The sequence below is a fragment of the Thalassophryne amazonica genome, chromosome 18, assembly GCF_902500255.1.
Source record: "Thalassophryne amazonica chromosome 18, fThaAma1.1, whole genome shotgun sequence".
In the NCBI taxonomy this organism is placed as follows: domain Eukaryota; kingdom Metazoa; phylum Chordata; class Actinopteri; order Batrachoidiformes; family Batrachoididae; genus Thalassophryne; species Thalassophryne amazonica.
In genome coordinates, this window is record NC_047120.1 from 53,113,589 (window position 1) to 53,137,486 (window position 23,898).

Genomic DNA, 23,898 nt, shown 5'->3' on the forward strand with positions numbered 1-23,898 from the left:
AACATAATTTCTCCACTGTGAGATCAATAAAGTATATCTCATCTCATCTCATGTTTCTTTTTAAGCTAAGTGCCAACACCGCTAGTGTGAATGTGCAGTGATGGCGCCGTGCAGTGGTACAAAACATATGGAACCAAACCTCACGGAAATTGGAACACAATGGCAAATGGGACAAATGATCCATATCACGTGACATACAAACTGCCAATCAAATGACAGGATCTATTCAGGCGTTACAGAATAATTTCTATTTTGTCTCTGAGAAATATTTTAGAGCTTTATGAGGTCTGTTTTAAAATGTAAAAACATGCTAATTTGAGATTCTGTACATTTTTCTGTTTAGGAAACAAAAACAGATGCCATTGTGTCATTGTGGTTTCACAAGGCCCTCTATTTGTCTCTGAGAAATAAAGGGAACATTTATGAGATCTTGTTTTAATTTTTCTTCTGAGAGTCACTGCTTCTTAAACAAATTCTTGCAAAAAAAAGGAACCATCAAAGGTACTCAGACAATTGCTAACACTATTTTGATTTATATAACACCTGAAAAAATCCTTGTCATTTGATTGGTGGTTTGTATGTCACGCGATATTGATCATTCGTCCCATTTGGAATTATGCTCCATTTACTGTGCAATTTTGGTTCCATTTAGCAAGCAAATTTGGTTCCATATGTTTCGTACCACTGCATGCTGCGACCACCGCGTGTGCACACTAGCAGTGACAGCGCTTAGCAGCTTATCCAGTGTGGCCTAAGTCATTTGCAGGCATTTTAAATATTCACTGGGATGTATCTAGTTAAAGTAGAACCGCTGTTGGATGAAGAGCTCGACAAATGTCTGTCGCGAACTTTCGCTGGAATGAGAAACGCAGACGCCAGTCGAGTACACAAAGAAGTCAGTGCATGTCATCAACTATTGATTACATCGTCGGGATTATTTTTGAACTATCTGACTGTTTTTGCAAGTTGACTGAGAACAATTTTGGATTGATTGGACTGCTATTTAAAATTAGTGTTGCCTGTTTGAAATCAAAGACATCAAAGGACCAGTGAGGCACACCAAAATGTAAGTCCCTTTTCTCTTGTTTATAAATTTATAAGTGTTAAAACAAATAATGAATGTTTTTCATTTGTTCAATGGAAGCAATATTTCATGAGGTGAAAGATGGAATGTTCCATATTATCACTTACTGAGGCGTTGCTGGGCCGGTAGCATAGATTTACATTTACGCTACCTGTCGGTACCCGCCCGTCCCAATACCTGCCCGCTGTGCATAAAGTGAGACATCATATCATGCGCAACCCAAGAACTGTCCGCAGACGAAAACATGAAAAGGCGAGAAGTGTGCATTGGTCCCAATATGGATATTCCGGATGATTTTATCATGGATGGTCCAACAATGAACAGCAGCCAAAGCAGCCAGCTTGATGACACCCTGGTGAATTTGGAGAGCAGTGCGGTACCAGCCAACACGACAAAAGTTAAAGTCAGCCAACTTTTTATGTATGCGTTTGCTGGGTGTCGTGCGTTTTGAAATGGCACTAAATATTATTGTGTTGTGTAACTCAGTAAGTGATAATAATGCAAATAACATGCAGTTGTTGTGCGGTATGCATTTTCAAAGGCCTGACGTCCATGCTCAGTCGCCCAAAATGAGGGGCAGATATTGGGACAGGTAGTGTAAATGTAAATCTATGCTACTGGCCCAGCAACGCCTCAGTAAGTGATAATAATATGTGTTGTGTATCTCAGTAAGTGATAATAATGCAAATAACATGCAGTTGTTGTGCGGTATGCATTTTCAAAGGCCCAGCGTCCATGCCCAGTCACCCAAAATGACCAATAACGACAGCGAATATCAGTCATTTTGGGCAACTGGACATGGACGCCTCCAAAAGCATGTTATTGTATTATCATTATCACTTTACCGGGGCGTTGCTGGGCCGGTATCATAGATTAATGTCGACGCTACCCGGCTATACCCACCTGCTGTGCGTAAACAAATGACGTCATAGCGCGCAGCCCAAGAACTGTCCGCAGAGGGGGGAAAAAAAAACTAAAAAGGCGAGAAGTGTGTGTTGGTCCCAATATGGATATTCTGGATGATTTTCTCATGGACAGTACGACAACAGCAGCCATGAGCAGCCAGCTTGATGAGGATGCGCTGCCGAATTTGGAAAGCAGTGCGCGCACCAGCCGACACGGCAAAAGTTAAAGTAAGCCAACTTTTTATGTACGCGTTACGTGTTGTGTATCTCAGTAAAAAGTGATAATAATGCAAATAACATGCTGTTGTCGTGTGGTATGCATTTTCTGAGTCCCTCCGTCCACGCCCAGTCGCCCGCAATGACAGATATTCGCCCTTGTCTAATTCGGGCGAATATCTGTCATTTTGGGCGACTGGTCATGAACGTCGGGCCTTTGAAAATGCATACCGCCCTCCAAAAGCATGTTACTGTATTATTATTTGTATAATGACTGAGGCTATAAAAAAGTGAACTTAATCTTTAATGTGTGGAATAACAAAGAGGTTCACTATGACTAGTGAAGGACTAGTTAAGATTGTTCATTAGTTGGGGTTCAATGAAGGACTCGTTGGTTACTGGCGGAAGAATGCACTCTGAGTGCTTGTTTAGCAATAAAGGTTGGCAAGCAACTTGAAATAAAAAAAAAAAAAAAGCCTGAACCTCCATTTTATAATATTTGAAAAATAACACACGATATGCTTTGGGGTTTTAATACGTTAAACATTCTTTATTGTTTAAAATGAAGATCTGGACTCTTTCTGTCGCAGTAAACGCTGCCGCTACTCAACTGTACTCTCACGTCAAATAAATTACACACACGTCTGGTGTAGAAACGTGTTAAATGTTGTACTTACACCTTTAAAAAAAACAAGGGTAAAATGGTGAAAACTCACCTCTCCGACCGTGTAATGCTCGTACTTACCTCCCTCAAAGTTTAGGATGTGTTGCTATAGCAACCGTATGTAGAGTCGCCATCTATTGGTGATTAATGGTATGACGAACACCTACAGACTTCATAATTTTGAGAGACACGTTTTTGAAAACGTTTCCTAAATGTATAAACTTATGAAAGCTGGAGTAGTGTATTGCGTATAAATGAATTAAATTGTATATAAAGTGGTCATATTGTTGAAAATTGTTTTAATCTTCCATTTGCCATTAAATATGTTGAGTTCTTGTCAAACGTCCTCAAATTTACAAAATTTTATATTTCCACAAGTAGAAATGTCCCACAAACCTTTGTAGATGTCCTCAACATATGTGACGTGTAAATACTATAAACCAGTAAAATGTACGACTACTTAGTACCTGTGTAAGTACAGGTGACAAGTGTATTTATTTTAGGTGGGGTCAATTTACAAGTAAATCAGGTTATAGTTAATCAATTTTAAATGTCTGAAATTACATTTTTTTTGTCGCAAAATTGTGTGAACAACCTCAGGTCAATGTAAACTGCTGCAATGGAGAAACAGAATACATTATTTTTTTTGACATTTCACCTCTTCTCAAACAATTAATCCACTTGATAATCATTGTTGTACTTTAATTTATTCACAACGTCAACATTTGTTTTCTGGATCATTAATTGTGACCATTTCTGAAGTCAATCCTCCTTAAAATCACATTCACATTGCATCATATAGTTTAATTCTCATTATTTTGGGGCTCCCCATCTACAAACAACACACATTTACAGAAATTGTTTTTTTTTCAGAATATACAAGTTGACAGTTATAGATGTAAGGGAATTATAGGAGTGGAAAAGACTTTGATAACCAAACTTTATAAAAAGTATCAGTATAACACACATTTTAATACATCTGAAAGCAAACAAAAGGTTCAGTTATAATCGACAGAACATCAGGGTTCACACTGAGACGTGTCAGATATTTTGTTTTCTGAAAATGATCATGGCATGACATTAACGAGGTTTGGCTTTGAGTGCGGCGTCCACTTCTTCTTCTGACATAAGCGTGTGCCACTGTGCTATTGGACGCCTGGGGTTGGCCAGCATGTCTGACCAGTGGCGGAGGCCGACTCCTGTGGCCCCGTAGCCCATGAAGGTCCCTCCAATTGGGTCATTGCTTCCAAGTTTATCATAGTCAAACACTGTGATGACGACTTGGACTTTCTGAAATCCCCCCCGAATAACAAGACACACGATCAGAACACAGCATCAGTACCGTCGCTGTTATTAACCAGTAACAAACTTGGATGTCCACCTACCTGTATCTGCTCAAATGGTACATCAAAACTGAAACTCTCATTAAAATATGGATTCAATGTATTCTTCTTCACTGTTGTCTTCTTCTTCTTAATCCTTTTGCCATTTTGCTGCAGAACAATCTTCACATATGGATCTTTCCAAAAGGAAAAACAAGATGACATTGCTGTGTTTCAGAGACACAGCTACAGTGCTTCAAATATGACATGTAAAATGAAAATAAAGTCCGGTCAGGTCCGTGGGCACGTGCTGGTGCGGCACGATGTCACATCCACCACACGACAGAGTTAGCCTGCATGGTAATTGCCCAGGCAGACAAGTGGTCCATCTCCAGTCTCGACAGTGACTGGAGTACTTGTCACAGCTAGGTCAAAAGTGAGATGTTATCATGCACAAAGAAACGCACCATGAGGCCACAATATTGTAGCTGATGTTCCCTCACAGTTCAAATGATAGTCCTTATCTGAGTCTCTGTAAGTCCCTGGTTCCAAACCTGGGGTCCAAGCCCCCATTAGAGGGCCACCAAAGATCACAGGGGATGTCCAAGGTTTTGTCTGCTCTGGGATTATAAAAATTAGATGTACAACAATACAGTAAAGCCATAATAACACATTTATTTGATCATCAAACCAATTAAAACTATTTTCTGTGGATAACCCAAAGGGGAGGGGACCCTAATTTGGATCTAGACCTAGTACCAAAGGCATCTAGTTACCCCTTTGGTCACTGGTTATGGTGCAATCCTTACAATCATACAGTAAAAGAGGAAGCACCAGAACCCAAATAAGTCTGATCATTATTATCCTGCAAAGATGTCGGCATCACCGAACACCTCTGTCCAGCTACGTCATCCCTCGTGGTTAAAGGCCAAAGACCCAAAGAGTTTGTATATCACTACCAACATAAATGAATGTCTTAAATTCAGTACTTTCACCCTATGCAGTTGGCTGAATCCAGGAAGTCATTAAAAACCTGGATCTTAGTCTTGATCCAAGCCAATGGAAAATACAGACACTCAGCTTCTCAAATGTTGCAAACAGGGTATTGATGGATCCCACAAAGGTCACAGCATCGTCCACAATGTCAATGTCAGTAAACCTCTTCTCGTGAAAAAAGGCAACCAAACCACTGATTTACATAACCCTACTGGGTCTACTGGGTACTGGGTGTATAACCCAGTACCCAGTTCTCTTGCAAGCACTGAACAGTATAAGAGACAGATAAAATAAAGAGTCACTACCTGATAAACCGCCTACATCCATTTTCTTCAGGTTTTTTGCTTCCATAATGTTCACTGTCAGTTTCCCAGCAGTTGGGACGTATCTCAAGGAAATGCAAATATCACCAAGCTTTTCTTGCTGGGGGGAAAAAAATGTTATTATAATTTTGCAGTGGCAACAAGTTTAAACAACTATCGTATGTAATGGCATAAAATTTAAGAACACATACCTCTTCTTTTTCTCCACTCTCCAAGTCTTTCCATTGCTGTATTGGTTGGCCCAAATCAACACTGTTCATGGGAATTTTTATTTCCCCAATCATGTCATGTTTGGAGAAACGGTCAAAGTCATAAACCTGCAGTACCAATGTTTTCCCACCCAACTCTGCATATAGAATCTAAAAAGCAAAAAGTTATCATTGTAGTGTCAAAATTATTCATTTAATGTCTTACACATAGCCTGCCTAAAACCTTTACATTTAACTCTGTACCGAATGCCCCATGCAACCTAATGAGCTAAGCAGCTGCATTAATAACCACATTGTTTCTGCCTGACCTTCCATTCCATCTCCTGCACAGCAGAAACTGATAACATTCATTTTCAGCGAAAGATTTCATGGGAAACTCGAAGTTTCACTTTCTGAAAAATGTATACATACTGTTTGCTGTGCCCCTGCCTTTCTCTGAATGTATAAAAGAGCTCCTCGGAAATGCTGTGCACACACACATATTCAACGCCTTACGGCAACTCTGTTGTGATTTGGTGCTATATAAATGAAAATAAACTGAAATTGAATTGAAATTATTCAAAATCCTACTGTTCAGATTTTTGACTATTGCGTGTGTCTTTGGGGCCTCAAATTAAAAGCCTGTTATTTAATCTGTTAATTTCTTGACTTCATTTCCACAAAAAGCCTCAGATGCTTTGACTTAAAATCAATTTTGCCTCCACATCATCAAGTCACCAAGGACAAAGTTAACATTTCATATAATCGATATACATTATGACCAAAAGGGTCGATGACACCTAACAGTATTTCCAAATCCAAGGTGTCAGCACAGGTAGGTTTTCAGGTACCTTGAAGATGAATGTCTCATTGAAAATAGGGCATAAATTCTTGCGTTGAACTTTGGTCTCATATTTCTTCTTTTTGTCTGGTAAGAGAAAGACTTTGACATAGGGGTCTGAGGTTCCTCCCATATCCATGGCAGCAAGATCGGCAGCCTGGAGGATCCCCACGATGAGCTTCAGAAGAACCAGAACAAGTGTCCCAATAAACAGAAGAATGCAGATTATGTTGGCATCACACATAATTTTGAGAAATATTTCTTGAGTGCTCTAAATATTCTGTTAATGCCGCAGTCATTTAAGGGAATGAATGCAATTATTTTGTTATAAATATGGAGCTAATCATACACAAATATGAAACAAATCAACTGTAAACATAGGTGTTCAATAAAAATCACAATCTGAGTCGCAGCATGATTCCCAAATGAACACATAAAAAGTACATTTTTTGCCCACAAACTAGCTTAACAGGCTAATGTCTGAGACAGCTCCATGCTAATCTAGCTAGCACAGCCAATATCCAAACAATATGCCAAATGTTGCAAAAACAGGGTTCAATAAAAGTTAAGGCAGGGTTTGGTACACAGGTAGGCAGGCCAAGATAAGCAACAGGATCCAAAGCATTACGCAGAGACAATGTCAAAAAAACAGGCAGGCAGGTCAAAAACACAGGCAGGAAAAAACAGGACAGAAGTGCTCAAAAGTAGCTCAAGGCTCAACCATCTCACAACTAGACAGGGTGAAAGGTGTGACTTAGAGAGAGTGATTAGCAGGAAATGCAGGGTAGGTGTGTGTGGAAGGATCTGGAAAGGGGTGTGGCAAGCAGGAGAGAGAATCACAGGGAAACGCCCATAACCAAGCAGAATACAGCAGACAAGAAAGATCCCCCTCAGAAAGATGAAAGTTTCAATGTGTTTTGTAGACTTCCAGTCATTTGCAACAGCAAAATCAAAAGAATATCCTGGTTCACAATGGCCACCCTCCAAGACACTTTAGGGTTTTCAAAGATATGGACAATGTTTCAAACCGTGAACTTCTTCTGAGATGTATAAAAGTGAAAACTGAGCTTTATGTCACAGCAAGAATGAATGAGTGCAATAATGTTCACACAGAACCTACCTGAGTTTCTGTGAAGTTGTAATCCAGTGAGAACTCCAGTTTACCCAACTTTTCGTGTTCTTTCATCTCTTTCTGTCCCTCCTCTTTCACCTCCCCCTCCTACAACACATTCGCCATTCAGGTTAGTTCAGTTAAGATGGTATAATTACTGGGATAACCGTGATCATAATGTAAATATACGTTTTCTGTTGTTTGTTGTTCATCTTCCTTTGCCACCCGGCGGCGGCCTGCCTTCCTCTCCCTTGCTTTCTTTGGCTTTTTCTTTTTCCCAAAGCATTTCTTGAAAACACAGAAGATAAAGCACGCCACCAACACCAGGACCACCATAAGGATAGCTCCTACTGCCCACATTGGCACTGCAAAATATAATTGCAACTTTTAATGTTCATTCTATGTAAGTACGTCGTTGTTACGTAACCCTCTGGGGTCCACTGAGGGTTAACAAATCGAAGAGTACCATCTCAAACAAAGAATTCACAAAGACATGTTGCTATAAAACCATTCTAGCCAGTCATTTTTAGTTGTCACATTCTGTACCATTTTCCAATTGTAGTTGGTTGGATGCCTCTGCAAGTACTTAATACCTGAGATAACGATGATGATGATTTTTTTTTATTGTCATTACACAAGTGAAACAAAATGATCTTCCCAGCCAATTACCTCAGACAAAAATACAACAATTAATTCACAGTTATTACTAGTTGAACGTAATAATGGCACACATCAGAATTAAAAACAACACATATACATTTGATATTGTTTCTGTGCACTAAACATGAAACAGTCCGTCATCCGAATTGAGGCAGGGTGGGTAGAGGCCGCAGCAGAGTCCCACACAGCCAGCCAAGCTTTGGGGAGGTGGGGGTGGGGTGGAGTAGGGGTGCTGCAGCTATGTGCCGCGCAGCCTCCCGGAGTGGCAGAGCGGAGCCTGGGGTGGGGGGTGGGGTGGGGATAGAACAACAAGGGGGGTGGTAGGGGGTGTGCGTGGTAGGCGTGCGTCGTGTGCAGATGAGTTCGTATCAGTCTCTGTCCATGTGTGCATAAAGTCTGGAGTTGCCTTGACAACAGCAGGCTGTAGGGAAGGGCAGATAAGAGGGGAGCCGAATGCTTCACCAAGGCAGTTGAAATCCTTCTGGAGGAAAAACAAGCAGGGCGTTTTGACCTTTGGCAGCTGATAAGGCTGCCATGTTTTGGGTTAGGCAGAGAAACACAGAAATTCCATTTGTGGCTCCTCTGACCATCAAAATCCAATTTATGAATATTCTCTGGTTTCCAACATCTTCCTTTGCAAGGCAGATATTTGCTCTGAGATGTTTTCCGACTTGCGTTTGAGTTCAAAAGTTAACGCACCACCTTACCCACCTCATTAATCATGACAGACAGGTGTGGGGTTGTTGTTCTGGTAGCAGCTGTCTTGCCAATTTTACGGTAGGTCAGGGCAGCACATAACCCAATCAGCCCCAGCCCTCCTACCATAAAAACAAAGAAGAATAAATCCTTGACGTCTTCCATGGAGAGTGGTGCCAAGCACACCACACGCCACTTCTCCCAGGCATCGAGAACATAGCCCGCGGTGTAAGTACCACCTGGGCATGCAGGGTCCCCCAGCCCTGATTTCCTTGTTGAAAAAATGGTGTCAATAGTGTTGAGAGACCAGCTAATCAATTCCATGGTTATTCCAAATATAGCTTGAAGAATTCAGAGTCTGGTAAAGTTGGGACTTTTGAAGGTTGGAGCAGAGATAGAAAAACATAGAGCAGAGGAGAGAGGAGGAGATGTGACTGCCCTCGCTGAAGTCCCAAGCAAATTCTAGAATCTCTTTCTGAACATGGTCACTCAGTGGACAGTTTCACCAATACAGCACTTGATGATCTATTGCATTTAACTGCTCCACTTACAGTAAAATCTCTTCACCTCAAGTTGCAAACGACTTGGTCTAACAAACACCTACGATATGTCAAGCATAAGTGTAGGAGTCTGGGGCATAAATGGTGTAGGTCTAAATGAGAGGTTTTTCACATTGCCTAGCATGGCATTGTATTGGAGTACAAACATGTTATCAACCACAAAGAAGTTTTATTAGTAAACCTAATTAGCAAAAATAAGCATAATCCAAAATTACATTGAGACACTACGTCAAACTTGTTCAACTGCAACTGTCTGCAAGTTCATTGCCATTTACTCTCCAAAATTTATTGGACTACTTTGAAAAGAAAATGGAGGATATTAGGTCAAAAAAACATCCCAGCAATCTTTCATCAGACTGAGTGATCCTGTATTCAAAGGAGGAATTTACGCTCATAGAAAACCAACATTTATTGATTTTCAATCTCTTTCTAGGTATGCTGTTGCAAATTGTGAATCATGCTAAAAACACTACTTGTCTCTTTGATCAGTTACCAACTACATTGTTTAAGGAGCTGTGGTCTTAATTTGAACCCGCTATGTTGAAAATTATTATGTCACTTTCTGCAGATGCTGTTCTTGCATCATTTATTGAGAGTAGAGCCTAAGAACAGTAGTTCATTTGACTATGATAGTGAGACAACATAACAACGGGTTATTCATGTAATTTAAAGTGCACCCCTGACTCAGATTATCTTAGAATATCCTAAAAAATAAACACAAATTACCATCCACCTATCCATTTTCTATACCCGCTTACTCCAATCAAGGGTCACGGTGGGGCTGGAGCCTATACAAATTTACCAATTGTCTATAATCAGAATATTTAATAATATACCTCAGAATAATGAAAAAAAAATACACTTGCTTCCAAAACATGAGGTTCCTGGTTAAAGGACACCAGTGTCCCATCCTCCATGTATGTCTGGCATTTTGTCAAGTAGGTGATCCGGCATAAAACTTACTAAATTGAAATTGGAATCTCAAATACCATAAGCAAAGCAAGCCCGCAGCCTCCACCACATGTCAACAGGTGACAGTTGACACCCAGTGACCCCATTAAAACCTTGGACAAGTTCAATCGCTGGGTGTATTTTTATTTTAATTGTGTCCATCAGGGAGCCTAGTCCCAGAAACCTGAATGGAACATCTTGAAAAAGACCATATATTACGGGGAAGCTTGGCACATAAGGTCACCTCAATAAATGAATGAATTCAGTCAGACATGTTCAGCATTAGATTTATTTCAATTAGAATTTTGGCCAGAAGGTGGTAGAGACTCTGAAAACTAGTGAGGTCTCCATATATCGTGATCAAACTTGCTAACACCGATTACACCTTGCAAGACCTTGCACAAGTTTGAGTTTGTGCTTGGTGAAGGAAATTAGGGTCAGTATTCCATCCATTTCCTGAACCTGCCAATTCCAGTTAAGGGTCACAGTGGGGCTGGAGCCTATAACATCAGTTGCCGGGCGATAGGCGGGGTACATCCTGGGAAGACCATCAGTCTGCCACAGGGTTGACACATTTAGACAAGCAAACTCATTCATACTCTCACTTACACATACGGTCAATTTAGAGCCACCACCTGCATGTCGTTGAATACGAACCTGGGACCTTCTTGCTGTGACGCAGGGGTGCTAATGAGTAAGGCACTGTGGTACCCAGGGTAGGTATTGCCCTTATTTATTTTACTAAATGAAGGTATCTGAGCTTGGTTATTGACCAATTTGAATCTGAATAAAATAGCTTATTTCTATTCATGTGCGCAATGTACATGGCAAGTTTAAGCAAAACCAAAGTTTGGTGTTCTGCAGATATCTTGGTAAAATTCATACAAACATAGGGACTTTGATCATATGCCTCTGGTACCATCATAAATTCACGATTTTCTCTTGAAAAAAGTTTGCCTAAATTTCAGAAGAGCCTTACTTGGCAGTCGACTAAACTCATTCATGAACTTGTCCTTCATGTGGCTGTAGTCGTGGCTCGGATGATGTTCTGGTTTGGACTTCTCGTGGTGTGCGGTTTTGGAGGGCTCATGATGAACCGGTTCTGTTGCATTCTCTACTTCTGGTTCCTGAAGCTCTGCGGCCCTTCGGGCCCTGACTCCAGCGGTGGTCAGCCTCATGTCAGCTGTCAAAGATGCAGAATCAATCATTCAGGTTGGGTTTAAATTTGTCACCATGTTAGTTGTAACTTCCGTGTAATCTTTGTGTTGCTGTGTTACAGTACAGTGGGCCAGTGCTGGGCCGCGCAGGACATCCCTAAGCCAGATGCTGAACATGTTTGACCCTAATCCCTCTGTTTCTGTCATCTCCAACATTTTGCCATCTCTATTTTTCTCTCCCGTCACCGCCTCTGGCCCTCTGCACGTAGTAACTGGATTAAACTGTGGTGCAACAATAATAATCCAAAATACCATCTTTTCAAAGCCTAAATAAACAGTAGCTGGTTGTCTTTCAATTGGAATTTTGAAGAATTCCAATTATTAATTAAATAAGGAATTTTCAAGGTGACTCAGTAGAACGTCACCTCATCATAAGTAAAACAAATACAGTACTACAATGTAAATCTTATAATTTTGAGTATATATAATATACATTTAATCTTGAAATTTAAATTTCCAGTTTTAAAGATTTTGGGCTCAAGTTCAATTTTCAAAATTTTGGTAGCTGTCACATCACATCCAAACTACTAACAATAAAGTGACTTAATACTTCCAATGTGCTCAAAACATTGTTACTAAAGCTGCATTTATAAAGTGCTTCATATGACCTGAAATTCTTAGTGCACTTAATTAAAAAAAAAAAACTCTGATGGTTGTTCTTACCTGGTGAAACCTGTTAATTTCCTCTATACCGTCAAGGTGTTCTTGATGGAGCGTTTTAGTTTTAAGGTATATTGTGTGCCACTTGCTCGCCCTCTCGGGTCCTCACACGGCCGGCGCTCGCATGTTCTCCTGTCTGCTGCCAATGTCGACAGCCAGAGTCCCTACGACCCGTTTCATCTGAGCTAAAGCTCTGGCAAATCACCAAAGCGCTGTTATGATTTAATCCCCCTGTATCCCTCCTCCCCATATTAGATTGTTGACAACACATCTGTTGCAGTGTATTTCACTTAAAAGAAAGAATAGTTGGCTTGTTGCACCACTACCATTTGGGCAAAACAAAAAGGAAAGAAAAACCAATCCCCGAAATTTCTTTATATACCGACAGCATTTGTTCGATCAGGGTTATTTTGGGCCATTTGGGTGCAGATTGTTGTTCCTCACTAATCCTCTCAGCCAAGCTGGCCTCATAGCTGTCAGTCTACTGACAACATTCAGTGGTAGATGTTCCATCCCTTGGCTCAGATTGGACCAAACATACCCACATTTAGAGCCGTATGTGTTAATCCCCAGGCAGACCGCCACGTTTGCACTTTTACGTCTGGACATCTCCGTGACTCCAACGTGCAGCAATCTTCACTAATAGTTAATAAACCACAATACTGGGCAAGAAGTCCAACCAGGCAACAAAAATTAAACATCACAGGAAACGGTGCTATGGGTTTAGATTGTGTTATGCATGAAAATAATGGCATATATTCCCATCTACCCATCAAAAACTGGACTGTTAAATTGCAGTCATATCTCAGAGATTCTTTTACCCCTTCAAGTGTTAATACTCAGTGGTAAAAGGTGTAATTTTAACCCTGTGCTTAAGTGAGAGTTCTTGCAAGACTGTAAGTTTTCAATGGTGTTGCTATGAATGACAGTGGTCATGTCAGGCATGGGAGCAAGTGTATGTGCCAAGAACCGCCCCATCCATCACACCGCCATCCAGGACTTGGGTCCTGGATGGCAAAGACCAAGGCAGACATGATCTGGTCAATCCCCACCTCTCTTAAGTAACCACATAGCTGTTGGGAAAAATGGATGTTCCTTTGGTCTTCTCCAGTGGCTAGGGTCCACAACACTGAGGCACCAGCATGAATCATTTAGAGAGACATGCCACATGGCCAAAATGTCATAGCTGGCAGTGAGCAATCATTTGTCGGACAGTCTTTCCAGTAGTTCTCCAAGGACCTTCTGAAGAGACTTGGTACCCAAGATACTCACATTGCTTTAGGTCAATAGTGAGCATCCAAGTCTCAACCTTACAGGAAGCACCAAGACCCTCAGGCCTTCAATCCTCTCTCTCCTGCAAAGGTGTCAGCATTACCAAACATTTTTGTCCAATGAGCTAACGATTCTATAAGCTCTTCTTCAGTATCTCTTGAACTCAAAGGCCAAGAACTCAGCGGCATGAATGCCACTGCCGAGATAAGTGAATGTGTCTACAAGTTTGACACTTCCACCACATAGACCTCTGATGGTCGAGTCAAGGAAGTCAGTGAAAGCCTGGATTATAGTCTTGAATCAGGACATTCGCAAATCCAAACACTGCAATTCGTCACTCAGCTTCTCAAATACTGCAATCAAGGTATCCACTGATTCTGCAAAGACCACGGTGTCATCCATCAAGCCCCCCCCAAAAAAGGCATCTGAGCATAGACCATGTTCATAAATATCACATAGTCCCCAGGCTGGGTCTGAACCCAAAACCTTCTGGGTAAGTGACAGCAATACTGAGAAAAATTCAGAGATTCTCACAGTGCTGTTGCCTCATAACCAGAAAGCTGTGGGTTCAAACCCAACATCAGAAGTGTCTGCAGTGTCCCAGCCATTACAATTTTAAACATTAAAAATATGAACTCTTGAATAGTATTAACACCATTTAAAGTCTAACCAACTTGGAACTGGTGACAATTAGGTAAACTCAGGAATACTGGCAATTCTAATATTATAAAACTTGAACATGGATCATTTCAGCACCTGGCTTGAGTAGGTCAACCTTTAAAACACTAAGCAGCCCCCGACCCTTTTCTCCCTTCAATATACAAAATCAATTCAAGAGGTTCATTTTACGTTGACTCAAGAAACGTGTTTCACACGCAAATACATTAGCTTTTACTATGCAAACACTTCCTCATCTGAGAAAAATTTGCATGTTGTTAAATCAAAGTATGTGCTGCTGGCACTGGATCACAAAATTGATAACGGAACAGCACAGGACATAAAGCCATCTGTAATGCAGAGCTGACTCAGTTCCACCACAGCATATAATTTACCAACAAGCAGACATGACATGTTTTAAGCCCCAGAGCGTCTGGTAGCCCAACACTAAACACAAGTTCCCTCCCAAAGCTGAGTAAGCTAAATGTCAGTTATCTGTCGATGCAGACGTGACATTAGATAACACACAAGCTGTATATTTAAGACCAAGCGACCTTAGATGTGTTAACAAAATGTACAGACGAAAAAAAAGAAAAAAAAATTGAAAGCAACACAGTGGTTTAAATTTTTAATCTGGCGTCAATGTTTCCATTAAAGCTTAAAAACAAATTGTTTGATGAAAAACAACTTTCTTTTCCAAAATAGTGGAATGTGGAAATGTGACAGAATACAGACAAATAAATTCATTCACAAACAGTAGTTTCAGCACCAAGTAGTGGCTCATGCAGCTTAGCTAAAATTTCCATAAATTGTTCAGTTTGTGATAAAAGCATGGAATTTGACACAGTCTAAATTAACTAAGCAGCCGGTCTGCTCTGTGTCAGCCTGATCCCTTCAGATCTCAGAAGCTAAGCAGTGCAGCATCTGGTTAGTACTTGGATGGGAGAACTCTTTGGAACACCATCGGCTGTGTGTTTCTCTGAGTGAAACGAGTTGTGTCAGGAAGGACATCCGGCGTAAAACTTGTGCCCATTACCAATGTGGATCTGGCTGTATCTGCTGTGCGAGCGACCCCATCCCGAGATGGGAGCAGCTGAAATGACAACACAATCTAAATGAACTAATTTTTATTTTCAGATATGGAGCCATCCTGGAACTGACTTCTAATGAGCTACAGGGGTCAATAAAGAATTACACAGGGGGCCAAAATTTAAAAATGGTCCAATCATGTTGAAAACTATATCACATTGTCTGATCATAAAGATTCCAAAAAGGCATAGTTTGGACTATGACTGAATGTTCTGGAGTTATGGGGTAAAAATAGCAAAAATGGTGACGAAGGTCAGTTTCAGTTTGTACAGGGATCAAAAGTTAAAGTTGCTCCAATTTTGGTTAAAAAAAACAAAAACACAAAAATAACCTTTGTCACCATTTTTAATGTTTTTACCCCATAACATTCAGTTATAGATAATCCAAACTATACCTTTTTGGAATCCTTATGGTCACAACTAATGTGGTATAGTTTAACATGATTGGAGCACTTTAAAATTTTGACCCCTGTGTAATTCTTTGACCCCTGTAGTTCATTAGAACTCAGCTCCAGGATGTCTCCATACCTGAAAATAAATATTAGTTCATTTAGAATGTGTTCAAATTTCATGCTTTTATCACAAACTGAATGATTGTTTTGGTTATCTGCTGCATTGCACTGTTTTCCTCCCCACTGTGGAATTATTCTAGAGCAAAGTTATTGTCAGTCATACTTCCAAACTTTTTTTTTTTCTTGTGACATTGACGAGCAAAATTTGATCTCCATTTTAAAAAGTGGTGCTCATCTCATGACATTACTGTGACTCTCACAGAGTGTGTTTGTCAAATAGGTATTCTCCCAGAGATCCCTGAATCTCAGACGCAGTGATTCGAGTCAGGCTGCCCACATGGTTGCCGAGCTCCGTGATGGTGTCGTGGCTGTCAGTGAGGAAATATTGCTCAAGGAAGTCACACAGCTGAAAGAGAGACAAGACAGAGCTCATAAAACACTGTCTTTAAAAGGTACTTAAATTTAAAATGACAACATTCCCAACACAAGAACAAGATACTAATGATGATTTTATTGAATTGCTTACTTATTTACCAGAAACTACTTAAAACAAACAAAAACACTGCAGCATTAAAGAATCCAAAGTTACAGAAAATCCAAAGGCAGTTTCGTGGTTTTTGGCAGATTTTTCTAATTGAACCACTTTAAAGCCAATTTTCCGTCAATTTAGAGCCACTTCAAACCAGCAAAATGAAAAACCAATATCCAGTTTGAACACATTTTTAACCTTTTCAAAAAGCCTTTAAAACCACATTGAACCAGTAAAACTGTAGTGTAGAATGCTTTCAATTTCTTAATGGCTACATCAAAGTCCAAAATAAATAAAAATCTATTTCAAAAAATGTAATTTAGAAATAAGGCAACACTGCAGCCAATTCCACCTGCTGGCATTAAAATGACTTCCCAATAAAAACGGGTGAATAATCTTTAAATAGGAAATTTAAATAGTTTATCACTGTTGGCGCCTCTAAAACCTTTCAAAATAAAGTTCTTTACTATGTTCTGACAGCAGCTGCTGGTCTGAAGTTTAAAAAAAAAAAAAAATGTTTGTGAATTACATTCAGGAGTTATTAATTGGTAAGCTGCCTGCCAAGCCTATGGAAGTAGAAGTGCTAATCACAGTTACCTCACAAATCACTTCTCTGAACTCATTTGAGACTTGGTACACAATTGCAGACGACAATTGTAACCTATGCCCTTTAGCAATTTTATCCTGCAGCTTGTCCTGTATGATTCCAATATCTGCTTTTCTCATTTCACTGGGCTAAAGTTATTTGAATCATGAGAAAAATCATATTTAATGAGCAAGATAAAGATAAATTTGAGCTTCTTTGAATAAATAATTAAACTCTCTTTGACTCATCATTCCAGCACTTCTTGCAACAAAACAAACTGTGTAACCAATTAAGAACCCCCAAAAGTCAGCAATTTCTACAAATACAACATTACATACTGCCAAACGTACATGACAGTCGCTGTGGGTACCAGCTCTGCGGTGCACATCAAGGACGCATGTGTTTAGGGACTTCTGGTATTCCAAGGAGAAGGTCACTGCATCCAAACCGCCTTTCCAGTCATCTCTGCTTGGTTTCTAAAACAGAAAATTAAAAACTGAATTAACATTTCAGTACACAATCAGGAAAATAAAGAATGCTGCCAAACAGTGACAATAAGGACTCACAGCAATGGTCTGAAGTAAAATTTGACCACCTCTCATGTTCTGATATTCCAGAAGCTCCTCAGCCTGTTTCTGTTCTTTCACTGAACGCTCGAGAAAAAAGTGGGAAAATTTGGGCAAAGCGACATCATGCCTGTCGAAATACATGCCCTGGGAAACAGAAAAATCATTAACTGATGTTACGGTAGCACTCAAATATTTTCATCAACAGACACTCAGATTTACTTTTAAAATCTTTAAAAAAAAAAATCATCATCCCCCTTGTCTAAATGGATATTTCATTGAAAAATCCACATCGTTAGCCAAACGTGTAATTGTTTGTTAATTTGACAACATAGCAGTTAATCTAAATTGAAGTCTGTATCCATTGGGTCTTTTTGCTTTTATCAAGACAATTAACTCAGCCTGAACAAGATTGTAGAATTCAGGAAGAGTTCATTGTAACGTCTGAGTTCTATCTTGTAATGCTGGGAGAAGACCATCTAATAAGACTTCAATAATATTTATCCATTTTTTGGGGGAGATATTCTATACACGACAGTCATCAATGGTGTAATCACATAACCTTAATTTCTCTTCTGTCCACTGGCAGAAGTACTGGTCCATCGTTGGTGTCTAACAGTTTAAAAACTAAGTAAAAGCTGAGGGATGAGAATCAAGAACAGGTTCCAAATTTTTCAAACCACTGGAATCTTAGGTCTCAGATGTTATCAATGTCTTTTAGAAGTATTGCCATATTACATTAGATGTGATGGCATAACACCAAATTCTGCATCAAGCAAAAGGGAAAATAGCTGAAAACTTGTGTTGATCTACAGTTGTCCACACAACAATCAGGAAAAGATAAGGGAATCAAAGAAGTGCACTAATAATCAGAATTAATAACAGCATTGATACATGTACTGGCCACTTTATTAGGTACACCTTGCTAGTATCGGGTTGGACCACCTTTTGCCTTCAGAACTGCCTTAATTCTTCATGGCATAGATTAACAAGGTGTTGGAAACATCCCTCACAGATATTGGTTCATATTGACAGGATAACATCAAGCAGCCATTCAATCAGCCTGTCCATTCTCCTTCGACATCAACACATTTTCGTCCACACAACTGCTGCTCACTGGATATATTCTCTTTTACAACCATTCTCTGTAAACCCTAGAGATAGTTGTGCATGAAAATCTCAGTAGATCAGCAGTTTCTGAAATACTCAGATCAACCCATTTGGCATCAACAACCACGCCACATTCAGTCACTTAAATCCCCTTTCTTCCCCATTCTGATGCTTTGTTTGAACTTTATGCCTTGTTTACACCGGACTGAGATCTATACAGGACCCACGAGATCATTCTCTCACAAGTCTTGGCTGGTCTCTTGTGATCTGTTGCATTTACATTCTGTGCATTTACACCAAGCTTACATTGTGACTGAATTGTGCGAGTGAAAAATATGTTAACATCCACGATTATTGATGCAACCCCATGCAGAGTCAATTGAGAGTCTATTACAACTCATAGGACCAAGTTGAGAGTGAGTTGAGACGTGAGAATTTATCAAGACGGATTATGAGACTCATGTATCTGTTAACTGGACGCACAACTTGTGTGAGTGTTTTAAATAGCTCAATACACTCACACACTTGTTGGAGACTGATGGTGACCAAGAGGATCTTTTTTCTGACCATGGAGACTCCATTATGACCAGCCTGCAACCCCAGTGGGAATCAGTGAGAGCGACGGCGAGCAGAGACTGTTTTCTATTGCAACTCAGTCGTGAACTCGGTGTAAACGGGGTGTTAGCAAGTCGTATACACCGTGCATAGATGTACCTATTAAAGTGGCCAGCAAATGCAGCTAAAATCTCAATTTACCTTCCTTGTTAAAGCCAATGTTCACATGTCTTGTGTCATGTCTTAATCCATGTCTTATGTTTGCACCATTACTTAATTTACAATGACAAAGACCATTATAAATACGGTCAAAACCTGTCCCAAGCAATTTAAAATCAGTTAAAACTGTAGTTTTTCAAACTTTAAAAAGCAAAACGTTGCATTTCATTCTTGATCAATCACTAAGCATTCATCGAGTTGCAAAGTTGTTGAGTCATTTTTTTTTCTTCCCAGAAACAAATAACTGCAGTATGGCAGAGTTTTAGGGCCACATTGAATTTCTTTTTTTTTTTTTTGGACTTAGAGAATAAAGTTGTAATATTACGAGAAAAAAAGTCTAAATATTATGACTTTATTCTCGTAGAATTACGACTTTTTTCTCGAAGTCTAAAAATAAAATAAATTATGTGGCCCTAAAACGCCGTCGTACTGCAGATATTCAGAGTGCAGAAAAAGCAAACGGGTCAGTTTCTTGGGAAAACGTTTTGCAGTGTAAGAGATAACATTTTGTTGTTTAAATAAAGAAATAAGTACCAGAGCCAGATAGGTGTAGGACGCATGAAGTTTCAAGTTGATGAGTTTGTTGATGTCTCCTTCACACTCACAGTGGAAGTTGTGTTTAAGCACAGACTGCATGTCTAAAAAAAACAAGAAAAAAAAATAAAATACTAAATGAAGCAGCAGTGCCAAAACTGAAACAACGGCAGAAATAAATAGAGACGCTTATTTACCTCGGACGTTGTGGTGAGGCAGAAGATGACAATAATCCCGAACAGCAGCCTGCTGCTGCTTTTATCTCACAGATGTCGTCATGAGATAAGAAGCGGGTGAAGAAGCTGTTTGTCGTGTGTGACTGAAACAACTCCCAGTTTAAGCATATGAAAAATGGAGTAGGCGATTTAATGTTTTATTTAAAAATACTATATAAGGCATTAACATAAGGGGCAAATTAAGTTTGTCTAAGAGCTAGCAAAGTTAGCATGATCTTTCTTCTTCGAAATGAATGGCGGACGGCATCATCTTAAGGTGCGTCTACCGCCACCTACCGGGCTGGTGAGCTGAGATTTACAAAACCTTACCTCCAGGCAGCCATAGGCATTTGTTTAGACGCGATGAAGTAATCCAGTGTCCTTTAGATATTTAAAGAATTCTTTTTGCACGATGCGTGATGGGTTTTGTAGAAGATTTCTCAATCTCAATTTATCTATAAAGTGCTTTAAAATCAATGCCAATGACCAAAGTGCTGCACACAAATAAGAACAAGCAAGTTAAAATACATAAAAAAATTTTTTATACCGTAGTTAAAACAAGAAACAATAAGATCCAACATGTCAAGGTGAGTTAAAAGCTAAAGAGAAGAGAAGATTTAAAAGCTGAGAGAGAATCAGCCTGCCTGATGTGCAAAGGAAGGTCATTCCACAGTTTTGGGGCAGCGACTGAAAAAGCGTGGTCACCTCTACACTTCCTCTTTGACCTTGCGATAACTAACGGTGACAGATCAGCTGTGATTTCCAAGGGACATGTTCTTATTCTCTCTGCAGAGTATTGTGGACATTCTCCTCCGTTGCTCAATATAAGTCTCACACTGTATAAAAACATGAACAGTTTCCAGTTTTCCAGGGCAGACTCCTGTTGGGTGTTTGTGGATCCTTAGAAGAGTCTTATCAAGATCTGTGTGGCCTATCCAGAGATGGGCCAAGACTACTTCCTCTTTCCTGCTTCCAGCCACATCTATTCTTCTTAAATCATCTTTATGGATTTGATGTAAGTACCTTCCTGTATCATGCATAAAGCATGGTCTTTTTCTTCTTCTATGGTGGTTAACGGTAGCCGGAATCCTTACTGTTGCTTTGCTGCCACCTTCTGCATCAGTCCGTTATAGCAATACTAAAATCTCTCGAAGTCCAGTGCCTTTCAGGTATTTAAAAAGCCAATACTTCCCCCTCCCACTTGACCCTATCCATAAAATACTTCCTACAGGAACTTCTTTAAATGGACTGCATTTATATAGCGCTTTTCCATCTGCATCAGACGCTCAAAGCGCGTTACAACAATGCCTCACATTCACCCTGATGTCAGGGCGCAGCCATACAAGGCGCTCACCACACTATCAGGTCTAGAGGTTGGATTTGGCTGGACGCAATTGCAGGACTCTGACAACTGGCTCTGTAGGTAAAAGCAGTTTACCAAAACAGTAAACTGAGTACGGTACACAGTGAAGCAGTCTGACAAGAGTAACAAAAACAGAATCAGGCAGAAGGCGTGGTCGAGGATACAAGCAGGTAGTTGTAACACACTTGAGGCTAGCAGGTCGAGAATACAAAAACAGAGCTGGAAAGAAGGCACAGGGCGCATCAATCTGGTGAAGAACAAGGAGAACTGAGGAGCTTAAATACACCCAGGTGATGAGGTGCTGATAAGGAACAGGTGTGCATGGAACAAACCAGAAAGAGGGCGTGATTGGAGAGAGAGGGAAACACCCACCACCAAGAGTCAGCAGGGAAAGACAAGAGAAAAAGGGACAGACAGACCCCAACAGGAAAAACCCCAGCAAGAGACTCAACAAAACCAAACCAAAAACAGAAAACAAAACCTCAATCCTGACACACACACACCGGGAGCAACTAGGGGACCAAGGACCTTGCCCAAGGGCCCTTAGTGATTTTCCAGTCAGGTTGGGACTCGAACCGAGGATCTTCTGGTCCCAAGCTCAACGCTCAACTACTAGACCATCACCTCCCCACACAAAACTACACAAACAGCTTAAAATACAGTATCTACAAAACATACATAAACCTTTAAATGATGGATTTAATTCTTACATGTCTGTGTGTAAACTTTCTATTTCAAAAATCTATCAGTAAAACTTTATCTTGAATTTACAAATCGCAGGATAAAAAGATTTAGTGACAAACTACTGCCGCCTCATCACACCAATGTGACCAAAAAAAAAAAAAGGGTTTATACGACATACCACACAGTCAACAGTACACAGTCAGATTGGATTTTTTTTTTCTTTTTTTAGTTTTAGTTATTTTTGGTAACTTGGAGAAAAGTCATTTTTTACTATCATCCCATGCCAAGGAACTCCCTGAGCAAAATAAACAAAATAACATCACAAAACATATACACATATGTAATTGGCAGGGAAAAGTTGATTCATGAGTCAAGTTTTTTAAAAAGATTTAAGAAAAAAAGAATCTTAAGACTAAAGCCCTTAAAGTCTTAAGCCTATTCAGGCCTATTCTTCTAAATTCTGAGAAAATCTCTTGCCTTTCTCTGGAATATGTATTACAATACACGAGAACACACGGCACCATCTCTGGCTGTAGACATTCCAAACATAGTCCATCCTGATGTTTTCCTAGGAGGAAGAGAGAACTGTTCAAGAAAGTATGACCAATTTTCAGTCTAGCAATAGTGACTTCATCCTTTCTTTTCTACTACACTGCAAAAACAGTCCCTCTCAAAATAAGACAAGTAATCTGAAATATAGCCAAATTTTATTGTATTAAGCTTAAAAAAAACCCTGCCAGTGGGGTAAGAAAATTTACTTTGTTAGAATTCTCAAAAGTAGCAAAATGTCTAGGCACCGAATAATCAAAATGTACCTTAAAACTAGACAGAATTCTTATTTTGTGATTAGCCTCTGTCTTAAAATAAGGAAAACAATCTTGTTCTTTAGCTTGGATGATTTCAAATCCATTGTCTTTCCTTGTTACTGGTTAAATACAGCTTGATATTAGCTGGAGAAAACCTATTGAGAAAAAGTGACATAGATTTTCCCAAAATAAGATATTTTTTCTTATGTTAAAAAAAAAAAGCTTGACAAGACTATTTTTCTATTTAGACAAAATTTAAGTCAAAGTTTCTTGAAACAAGACTTTTTAAATTTTTTTTCTTAGATATCAGTTTTTGCAGTGTAACTAGTGAAAATAAATGCATTCCTGGCCATTGTAAGTTAATTTACCTCCAAACAATGCACTTGCCCTCTGCTTTGGAAAGATTGATACTGATATCTATGCTTCCATCCTATCTCTCCACCTTCTCATTTGCTGGGATACCTACATGTGCTGGAACCCACATCAATGTTATCTCAACCCCTTTCCTCGCCACATCCCTAATTGCCAAAAGAATGTCGGAAATGAGGTCTTGCCGACTCCTGGATGAACCTGTCCCAATGCTATTGGGACAGTGGTGTTCAGAACAATAGTAGTGCTATGTGAAAACAAAGCATTTAAACTGCAACTAAACAACTACATATAAGGTGTTTGCAATAGCCTGATAATTGACGATACAACACCTATCAGATGTTTACAGAAACATCATTGAGCACTAGTGTTTAGAATAATAGTAGTGCTATGTGACTAAAAAGATTAATCCAGGTTTTGAGTATATTTCTTATTGTTA

The 23,898-nt window shown here is 39.7% G+C and overlaps 2 protein-coding genes across 2 annotated transcripts; both read right to left on the minus strand.

Annotated features, from left to right (window-relative positions):
• Positions 1-3,759: 3,759 nt before the first annotated feature.
• syt5b (synaptotagmin Vb) lies at positions 3,760-13,162 on the minus strand. The gene is made up of 9 exons (XM_034193711.1): positions 12,398-13,162; positions 11,497-11,700; positions 7,840-8,015; positions 7,660-7,758; positions 6,550-6,717; positions 5,702-5,869; positions 5,493-5,610; positions 4,255-4,388; positions 3,760-4,159 (listed from the first exon to the last, which is right to left on the minus strand). Exons 2-9 carry the CDS (start codon positions 11,693-11,695, stop codon positions 3,950-3,952), a joined length of 1,272 nt encoding a protein of 423 aa, XP_034049602.1. The 5' UTR covers positions 11,696-11,700; positions 12,398-13,162; the 3' UTR covers positions 3,760-3,949.
• A 2,881-nt stretch (positions 13,163-16,043) lies between these two features.
• zgc:56095 (uncharacterized protein LOC406286 homolog) lies at positions 16,044-20,384 on the minus strand. The gene is made up of 5 exons (XM_034193714.1): positions 20,220-20,384; positions 20,023-20,126; positions 17,605-17,751; positions 17,389-17,514; positions 16,044-16,329 (listed from the first exon to the last, which is right to left on the minus strand). The coding sequence occupies exons 2-5, from the start codon at positions 20,122-20,124 to the stop codon at positions 16,180-16,182; spliced, it is 525 nt and encodes a 174-aa protein (XP_034049605.1). The 5' UTR covers positions 20,125-20,126; positions 20,220-20,384; the 3' UTR covers positions 16,044-16,179.
• Positions 20,385-23,898: the final 3,514 nt, after the last annotated feature.